Below are 10,095 nucleotides of genomic sequence, written 5' to 3'. Positions count from 1 at the left end.
ATGGCCACGTCACGCCTGCTGCTGTGGCTGCTGCTGCCCACCCTCTGTGGCCCTAGCACTGGTGAGTCCCCTGCCCTCCTCTCAGAGCCCCCTGCCACTCACTGAGACTGGATCTGAGCCCAGGTAACCCAAGTCCATCCATAATCTTCACTTAAGGACAAGTCAGCTGAGGTCCAGAGAGGCCCCTAGGCTTGGCCAAGGTCACAGAACTGGTGGGTTCTGCAGTAGGGAACCAGAGTTGTCCCACATGTCTGTTGGCCATGAATTCCCAGAAAAATTGAGCATGAGAAAAGTTGGGTGAAGTCCAAGCACAAGTGTATCCTGGGTCCTGACCAAGATTGCTCTGGCCTCCACTGCAGCTGTGGAGACCACCTCATCCCTGGCCTGTGCCCAGGGCCCCGAGTTCTGGTGTCAAAGCCTGGAGCAAGCACTACAGTGCAAGGCCCTGGGACACTGCCTTCAGGAAGTCTGGGGACATGCGGGAGCCGTGAGTACCACCCACAATGTCCTGGAGGTCTGGGAAGAAGGTGCTGGATGGGCTTAAGGGGATTGGAGCCCTGAGAGGTGATGGGATTGGTGGGTGGGATGAGATGGAACTGGGGAGGATGGCATAGAATGGGGCAAAGAAGGACGTCTGGGATGGATGGATGGATGGATGGGATGGGATGGAATGGATGGGATAGATAGATAGGATGGATGGGTGGATGGATGGATAAGTGGGATGGATAGATAGGATGGGTGGATAGATAGGATGGATGGATGGATAAGTGGGATGGATAGATGGGATGGATAGGTGGATAAGTGGGATGGATAGATGGAATGGATGAATGGATGGGTGGATAGATAGAATGGATAGGTGGATGGGTGGATAGATAGGATGGATGGATGGATAAGTGGGATGGATAGATAGGATGGATGGATGGATAAGTGGGATGGATAGATAGGATGGATGGATGGATAAGTGGGATGGATAGATGGGATGGATGGGTGGATAAGTGAGATGGATAGATGGGATGGATGAATGAATGGATGGATAGATAGAATGGATGGGTGGATGGGTGGATGGGTGGATAGATGGACTGATGGAATGGATGGATGGGTGGATAGATAGGATGGATGGATAAGTGGGATAGATAGATAGGATGGATGGGTAGATGGGTGGATAGATGGGATGGATGGGTGAATAGATAGGATGGATGGGTGGATGAGTGAATGGATGGATGGGTGGATGGATAAGTGGGATGGATAGATGGGATAGATGGGTGGATGGATGGAGAGATGAATGGACAGAGAGACAGATGGACGATGGGCTCAATGAGTGGGACTGGGCAGGATGAAGTGGGAAGCTGCCTGCGCCTTAAAAGGCCCCCTCAGCCTGTGTCTGAGAGTGCCTCATTCCGTGGAGCTGGGAGCACTTCCCCACTCATGGGCCCCACCTTGGGACTCCTCCCCAGGATGACCTGTGCCAAGAGTGTGAAGACATCATCAACATCCTCACAAAGATGACCAAGGAGAACATTTTCCAGGTGATGAGGCCCAGATCCTGGAGGAATGTGGGCAGAGGGGCAGCTCAGGGCATTTCCAGGCTGAGGGTGAGGCCTGGGGCACCAAGCTCCTCCTGGCCAGGCCCAAGCCATAGCATGGAGCTTGGCCAAAGCCAGAAATGGTCGTTCCTGGGCAGGGAGAAGCCCTCCATGTGCCCAACCGCTTACTCCTTGGCAGTTTCAGTCCCAATGCCCCGGGAGAAGTGGAATCAGTCTGCCCTGGTGGTGGCCATGTGGGACTGGAGCAGGTACAGGCCTCAGAGAGGCCAGCTGACCTTCCATTCCCTCCTCCCAGAAAACCATTCGGAAATTCCTAGAGCATGAGTGTGATGTCCTCCCCTTGAAGCTGCTCGTGCCCCAGTGCCGCCAAGTGCTGGATAACTACTTCCCCCTGGTCATTGACTACTTCCAGAGCCAGATCGTGAGCGCCCAGACCTCCCACCTACCTGCTCTGCCAACATGGCCCCCGGGGCCACCACAACCAATCACCCAACCCAGAGCACCCCAGGCGACTCCAACAGCACCATGGCACCCCAGATAGACAGGCAAACACACACACACACACACACAGAACCTCAGACCACACACACTCACCCCCAACCAGGAGGCGAAGCATCCTCAGCCAGGCAGGTGGAGGGTGCCCACCTGCTCAGACCCACACACACTAGGCCTGCCTGCCCTCACCCCGTGTGCACGCACATTGTCCTTGCATGTGAGCTCATGCTTACTCACACAGGATCCCAGACACCCCATCCCCACACACCCCACTTCTGCCCTTTTTCCCCCCCCGCACCCAGCCTGCTCCCCACCATTCCAAGCCCAAAAAGTGGCTCTCGGCCCTGAGCCCTGGGGCCAGCCTGAGTGGGAGGGGGTTCCCTCCAGGCCACCAGCCCCTCACCTGCACTGTGCCCTAGACCCCAAAGGTCATCTGCCAGCACCTGAGCCTGTGCCAGCACAGGCAGCCTGAGCAGGAGCCTGGGATGCCAGATCCTCCACCTGACCCTGTGCTGGACGCTCTGCCAGATAAGCTGGCCCTCCCCGTGCTGCCAGGGGCCCTCCTGGACAGGCTTGGGCCTCATACACAGGTGAGGGAGGCCAGCTATGGCCAGTTAGCTGGGGTGCAGAGGGCCAGAGGGCCAGCTGAGACCCAAGGCACTTGGGCCTGGAGGGGCAGAGCCAGGGACAGATGAGGAGCTCCAGGCAGGGCCTGCCTGAGCCGGGGGTGGGGGAGGCAAGACCTAGAGGACGGTGGCCTTGCCCAGCCGCAGCCACCTCCCTGGCTCTCTCCCCAGGAGCTCTCCCAGCAGCAGTTCCCCATCCCCCTGCCCTTCTGCTGGCTCTGCAGGACTCTGATGAAACGGGTGCAGACCATGATCCCCAAGGTGAGGCGCCAGGGCCTCAGCAGGAGCTCCATCTCACGGCCGCCAGGTTAAGCAGAGCCACCTGTGCTCCGCCCACCCAGGAGCCCAGGCTCAGGTCCCACTGTGCCCTGGCACTCCTGCAGGTCACTGACTGTGGCGGGTCCCGGCTGTCTGTGGAAGACACTGCAGTCTCTCAGTAGGAGAGTCCCCACAGATAGGTGCCCATCCTGCCATGTCCAGCCTGAAATCTTCCACATCAGCAGTGGCCTTTGCCCTCTAGCCTCACCAGTCATTCCCAAATGGGGTCCTGCAGGCCATTGGTCACTGAAGGACTACAGCAGTGGACAAGCTTCCTGCTGTCCCAAGCTTGGCCAAGGGGTTGGAGAACAGAGTTGGCATAGCCCACTGAGACACCATTAAGCCAAGTCAAGAGAAAGGTTTGGGGTTCGGGAGGAGCCTGACGCGAAAGGCCTGGGTCTGACCCCAGCACCACGAGGAGGAAGGGGCTGGCCTTGTTCTGAGCGCACCCGCTGCTTGAGCAGCACTTGGATCAGGACAGAGCCCTCCCTCCTGCTGTGGGCGGGCAGCAAGGACGTTCACCCATCAGGAGGGAAGGAGGCCCGGCCAGGGACAGTGCCAGTGGGACCCTGATGACAGGGATGCTGGCTCACCTACCTTGTGGTTAGGAGCAAGCGGGTGACATGTGACCTTGGGGAACTGCCAGGGCCCAGCTTGCCCCAGCTTGTGTGGAGTCAGGGCAAGGAGGAAAGCAGCTAACTTTCCCAGGGGCTCCCCAAACAGGGGCCTGTTGGCCAGAGGTAGGGCCATCTGTTGTTGAGGGGTTCCTGTGGGGAAGGGTAGTTAGCCCTGGTCAGGAGGGAGGAGGCATGGCTCCCAGCTGGCCGGGCATCGACCCTGGCAATGCCCTCCTCTCTGGCAAGCCATGTTTCTTCCAGTGAGTCTGAGCCAGACCCGGGTCCATCGAGACTGCTGCTCTGACCACAGAGCACTCTGACCAGTGCCCCCATGTGCACCTCGTGAGCTGCCTCACCTGCAGTCACCCTCCCTCCTAGAGGGAGGGCATGTGCAGGAAGGCCACGCTGGGACAGGGAGGCCCACATCGCCCTCTCTTGGCCCGCCCCAGGGAGTGCTGGCCGTGGCTGTGGCCCAGGTGTGCCACGTGGTACCCCTGGTGGTGGGCGGCATCTGCCAGTGCCTAGCCAAGCAGTACACCATTCTCCTGCTGGACGCACTGCTGGGCCGTACGCTGCCCCAGCTGGTCTGCGGCCTGGTCCTCCGGTGCTCCAGTGAAGATGGCGTTGGCCCAGGTGAGTCACCACTCACCCTGCCCTCTCAGGCTCTGTGGCTCAGGCCGCTCCCTCCCTCTCTGGTCCAAGGACAGGACCAGACAGTCTGCAGGACAGACCTGACTGCTTCCTCTGCAGCCCTCCCTGCTCTGGGCTCCCTGCCCGATGAATGGCTGCCGCCAGCCTCCCAGTGCCAGTTCTGCGTGTCCGTGACCACCCAGGCCTGGAACAGCAGCGAGCAGGCCACGCCACAGGCCATGCGCCAGGCCTGCCTCCGCTCCTGGCTGGACAGGGAGAAGGTAGGAGGAGCCAGCCAGAGCAGCGCAACCAGACTGGCTTCCAGAGACACAGGGCCCAGGTCCTGTCCGCCGTGGGCAGCCAAGCCCAGAAAGCCTTTGTGGCCAGAGATACAGGATGGGCGGGGCTGGAGCCCAGCCGGGCATCCAGCACGTGGTTGGAAACAGTGGTCTGTGATGGCTTCATAGGCCAGAGCTGCTAAGGGTCAGGTGTCTTCTCTGGACAAAAGGCCACACCTCCCAGGACCAGGCGTCCCTGCCTGGGTCAAGTGCCAGGCGAGTCCTGACATCCCGGGAGGGCCTTGCTCAGGGAAGCCCATGCAGCTCTCAGCCCTGCCCGGGAGTGCTGGCTGTAGGGGAGGCCCAGGTGTGCCATGTGGTACCCAGGATACTCCTAGTGCTGGGCAGCATCTGCCAGGGCCTGGTAGATTCCAAGTGACCAAGACCAAAGCTGTAGCTGGGAGAGGACCCTGAGAGACCCTGGTCCTGCCCACCCATCTCTGGGGCAGTTTAGCTGAGACTAGTCACCTGCACATGGAGAGGGCGGGGCCCTCTGCCAGTCCTCGGTGCCCCTGGCTTCCCTGACAGAAACCCTCTATTCCACACCCTCTGCCCTGCTCCCAGCAGCCAGAGCTGCTGGGGGCTGGTGCCTGGACCTGCACCAGGGCCCAGAGGGAACCAAAGAGGCCTAGAAAGGGCGGGAGCCAGGACTCTGAGGAGGGAGGTGCTGCCTCAGGCCTGGGTCACCCCCTGCTTCTGTCTTTCCTCAGTGTGAGCAATTTGTGGAGCAGCACATGCCCCAGCTGCTGGCCCTGGCACCTTGGGGCTGGGATGCCTACACCACCTGCCAGGTACCTGCCCCTGTAGCTGGCTAGGACTTCTCAAAGCCCCCAGAGCCCCCACTCTCCTGGATCAGGAGTGACATGTACCAAAATGAGGCGCCTGTGTTCTCATGCAGAACAGGCCTTGGCCTAGAAGAAGCCGAGAAAGTGTCACGGGAGATGGGGGCTGTGTCAGGCTCGGCTGCGGCCCTCCTTGACTGGGCTACAGTTGCTGGCCTACAGCCACTGGCCAGTGTGCTTGGCGAGGGCCCCGGTGGGTGTCCTGGGCCAGCAGCCTCCTCCTTAGCTCTAGGCCTGCAGGCAGTGGCTCGGGGAGTGGCCTGGGTCTACTAAGTCACACGAGGGTGGCATGAGAAGGCAGGTACAGCACTAACCCTATGTCCCAGAGCCAGGAGTGAGGCACTGAAGTCCCAATTCTGTCCCTGTGGCAGGCCTTGGGGGTGTGTGCCACCAAGTTCAGCCCCCTCCAGTGTCTCCAGAGGCCCCTCTTCTGAGGACCCAGCTTCCAGGTGAGTCTTGACCTACGTGGGGGAGGGAAGGGCAGGGGCTGTCACGGGGCAGTGAGAGGTGGCCACTCCTGCAGGCGGTTCCAGCCACCTCTGGGCATAGCTCTGGGCACAGTGCCAGGCCCCACCAGGAAGAGGCCCTTCTCAGGGGAGGCCACCCCTCCCTTCAGAGCCCTCGCCCCCCGCCCTGAGCAGCCCTCCTCCGCTCTGCCTGGGCCTTCAGACCAGCTGCCTTTGTGACCTGATGTACTCAGGCCAAGACAAGGTGTCCCAACCTCAGGGGAATCAGCTTTGCCTCCAGAGGCTGCTGCCCCTCAGAGCCAGGAACACTACAGCCATCTGAGTCCAAAGGCTTGAAGTCCCTCCTCTCCCCCTCACCATCCTTTCCCAAGTCAAAGGTAGTACATGGGATGGAAGGTGGCCCCAATGACCTTGAGAGCAGGAGGGTCCTCATGCATTTCACCACTTGCTCTGTAAGAAGGCAGGGAGGGCCTGTGGCTGGTGAGGGCTGCTGGCGAGAGGACTACAGCCGAGGTCATGTGGTGAGGCGGTGAGGCCCGCCCTCCTGCAGAAGAGGAAGAAGCCCAGCTTACCCTGGAGCCCTGGTGTCACGTGCACTTGGGGCACGTGCCTGGACCCAGACCTACCTCACAGGGGTCAGCTTAATAAATCCCTCCCCACTGGTGATGGCCAGGGACCTTGGAGTGAGGGGCCACCAAAGAGAGGGACAGAGCATTCCCCAGTTCTCAGAGCTGCCACTGAAACAGAAAGAGGCCTGGCTGCAGCCCCAGCTCTGCCGTCAACTGTGGCGGGTCCCCTGGCAAGATACAGGTCCCCCCCTATATGTCCCCCTCCTTAGGGCAAAGGAAGAAGTGGGTGAGGGTCTCTAGCCACCGTGGCAAGGCTCCTTGTGGCCCTGCCCTTCCAGCTGCCCTGGCTGGAAGGAGCTTCACCCCACTCGCCTTCCCCTGCAAAGTGACACTGGTGGACCACCAGCCAGAGTGGTCCAGCCCTGGCCCCAGCCACTCTGTGCTCAGTAAGGTCAGCAAGAACAGTGCCCTCTGGACAAGGTCTGCAGAGGCTGCTTCTGACCTTCACAGCACCAGAGCCAAGCCAGCTCCCACCGCTCAGGGCGGCTGGGAGGGAACATCGAAGCTCCAGGACAGCTGAGCGACTGGGCCAGTCCACACTGACCCCCACGTGCTTGAGACCAGCGTCTTGTTTGCCAACACTTCCAAGAAGTTCAAAATTCAGAATAAAATGGGATCATAATGTACTCTGATAAACACACAAAATCCTTACATTAGGCTTTTTAAAAATAAATCAGGAAACCCTTGGCTTGTGCAAGGTGGATACTCCATGCCCTGGGTGATGGGAGGTGACTGGGCAAAATTCCATGTCGGAGACGCTCTGCCTGCGAGCTGCTGCTTTGTTAGGACAGGGATTTCTGGGTTGGGTATGGCTGGAGCTAGCCTGAAACGCATCCTGGGTTCAACCCCCCAGAGCAAAACGAGAGAGAGGGTTTTCATCTTTTTTTTGTTCAAAGTTCCAAGGGTGATTCTATTTTTGCTGTGACTTAAAAAAAAAAAAAAAAATACTTTTAGTTGCAGATGAACACAGTGCCTTTATTTATTTTCACGTGGTGCTAGGGATGTAACCCTGTGCCTCACACATGCTTAGGCACGCGCTCCACCACTGAGCCCCAGCCCCAGCCCTTCTGCTGTGACTATTCTGCTCAAACCTCAGTGGGGCAGTGCAGACAGGCTCAGATCCTGAGTGGCCAAGCCCTAACACTGCCAATAAAGCCCTATGCACTGGCATGATCTGGGCACTGTCCTGGAGGTGCTCTGGGGCTGCAGGACCTCCCTCTCCCCCCATGGGCAAGTAGGCACCCCATCTCCATCTCCTGCCTTTCCAGCAGCCTCCTGCCTGGCCTCCACCTGGAGCCCAGGAACTGCAGGAGGGACCCCACAGCAGGATGCACATTCTGCCTCTGGCTTGGGGCTTTCTGAGTCTGTCCTGGCCCTCCTCCACCCCACTGTTCATGCACCAGGACAGGCTCTGCGCATCCTGCTCTCGGGCCAGGCATGAGACACAGGCCTCTGCATCTGAGCAGAGGCAGTCTTTGGTAAACTCATCACAATCCTGGGCCTACTGGGAGGATGGTGCTGGAGTAAGCAGCAGCAGTTGCTGAAGGACAGAGTGTTAAGTGTTTCCCAAAACAAGAGGGAGAGCTCGGGTCTGGCGAGGAAGCCAAGGCTAACTCCAGCTGAGACAAGAGACAGGTGGAGTGGCCAGCAGGAGGAAAGAACTCAGAAAATTGCTTCCCTGAGACTGAGGACTGAACAAGGGTGCTCTCTCACTGAGCTGCATCCCCTTCCCTTCTTTCAATACAGGCTCTTACAAGTTGAAGAGTGTGGGATCACAGGTGTGTGCCACTGTGCCTGGCTTTGTGTTTACTGTCACTTACATGTCATACACACACGATGATCCACTTGTTGACCATTTGTGACCATTTTCCCATCTTTATGTAGCTACAAGTTGTTGGAAGTTAACTTTATAACCTCATCTTCAGATAACAGGATACAGTATGATGGTGACTGGATGTGGGAGTAACAACAGTGACCCCCCGCCCAGGACTGCGTCTCATTTTGGGTACAGGTGAAAACTGTTTGCTCATGAAAAGGGCAAATGTATTATGCAGAAATTCAGAACCTCCACCTTTGTTGTTCGAGAACTCAGATAAAAGCAGAGTGCGAGCGCATATGGAAGCTGAGCTGTCAAGCGGAGACCTGCCAGTCAGCAACTCACCACCCCTCACTTCCAAATGGCTCTCTGGGCCTCTGTTGTGAAAAGAGCCCTTTAGGTTTTCCTTGGAGAGCTGACATACAGGCTTCGTCAGAAGAGGGCTTTGCAGACCCGCAGGAAGGGCAGACTCCAGTGGTGCTAGTAGATTCTCCCTCCGCAGCTGCTGCGGGGCATAGTGGCCCCACCTGACCCTCCCCTCCCTGGAAAGTCCTGTTAGGGTGCCTTGGAGGGACACCACTTCGAATGGCTTTCCCCAAGTGCTACAAAGCAGAATTTTAGTATTCTGAGGCACACATGTTCTACACATGTTTGGAACCACACTTGGCCCCAATTCTCAGCAAGGCCACGAGCGCCCTCAAGCTAGATACAGCGGCTCCTCCCATGTCTGCCGCTCTTCCCACTAGGCGAACCCTGGTCACTCCCACCTGCTACCATTATGAATCATTGAAATGAAACCCTCCTTGACCAGACTGTGCTGTGCCCCTGCTACCCACATGGTGGCAGAAGATGACAGGGAAACTGCCAGGACACGGCAACAGCTGACGAGGGGCTGGAGGGCTGTCCAGGGTGACTCCTGGGCCATCTCCAGCTGACGTAACGAGGAGTGGTGGGATCTTTCACCCAGGACACACTGGAAAGGGGCTGTTAGAGAGAAAACTGCACAAACTCAGTTTTGAAAATGTTCAGTGTGAGTTGACTTTAACACACCCAAAACTGTATTAAGTAGGCAGCTGGCTCTAAAGATGAGAATTTAGCCAGGTATGGTGGTGCCCTCTTGTAATCCCAGCCACTAGGGAGGCTGAGGCAGGAGGATTGAGTCTGAGACCAGTCTGGCAACGTTTTTCCTAAAACAAAACATAACAAACCTTAGAGAAGTTCTGGGGAAGGTTTGTTTATGAATCATGCTTTTAACATGACAAGCGAGGCCACAGGCAGAGTTGAAATGGCCCAGAAAGTAAACCTCGCTGCCAGCGAGGTAGGGGAAGGAGGACAGTGCCGGGCACAGCAAGCGTGCTTGTGGCTCCGTGGGAGCGGCTGGCTACCTACCACTGTGTGCAAGGCTCCCTGCTCCTGTGGACCTGCAGCAGCACCCAGGTCCAGCCGCCAGGCCCACCTGCAAGGCCATGTCTGCCTGAGCTCCTGACTGGCAGTCCTGCTCTGGGCGCTGCGCTGGCCTGGCCGAGGCTTTCTGAGAACTCCCTCGGAGGGCTGAGCTGCAGTCTGGACCTCCCACCCAGCCTCGGGTCCAGCACAGTAACAACTTGTCACTTCCAGATTTAGAGATAAACGCATCCCAGGTGACACCACCTTCGAGTGGGCAGGAGGAGACAGGAGGGTGTCCGCCAGATGACAGGCCGCAGCATAGGGAAAGGAGGCAAGTCAGCCTCCATCTGCCAGCAGCGGGTGACGCACATAGGACAGAAGGCTGGC

The 10,095-nt window shown here is 58.3% G+C and overlaps 1 protein-coding gene across 1 annotated transcript; it reads left to right on the top strand.

The window, feature by feature from the left end:
* On the top strand, window positions 1-7,178 carry Sftpb (surfactant protein B). Its single transcript, XM_026414134.2, has 11 exons — window positions 1-61; window positions 360-487; window positions 1,455-1,526; window positions 1,840-1,965; window positions 2,459-2,629; window positions 2,837-2,926; window positions 4,050-4,233; window positions 4,351-4,511; window positions 5,279-5,359; window positions 5,782-5,859; window positions 6,957-7,178. The coding sequence occupies exons 1-10, from the start codon at window positions 1-3 to the stop codon at window positions 5,842-5,844; spliced, it is 1,137 nt and encodes a 378-aa protein (XP_026269919.2). The 3' UTR covers window positions 5,845-5,859; window positions 6,957-7,178.
* Window positions 7,179-10,095: the final 2,917 nt, after the last annotated feature.

This window comes from Urocitellus parryii, chromosome 12 (genome assembly GCF_045843805.1).
Source record: "Urocitellus parryii isolate mUroPar1 chromosome 12, mUroPar1.hap1, whole genome shotgun sequence".
NCBI classification, from domain to species: domain Eukaryota; kingdom Metazoa; phylum Chordata; class Mammalia; order Rodentia; family Sciuridae; genus Urocitellus; species Urocitellus parryii.
This window is presented reverse-complemented; position numbering and strand designations above follow the sequence as displayed.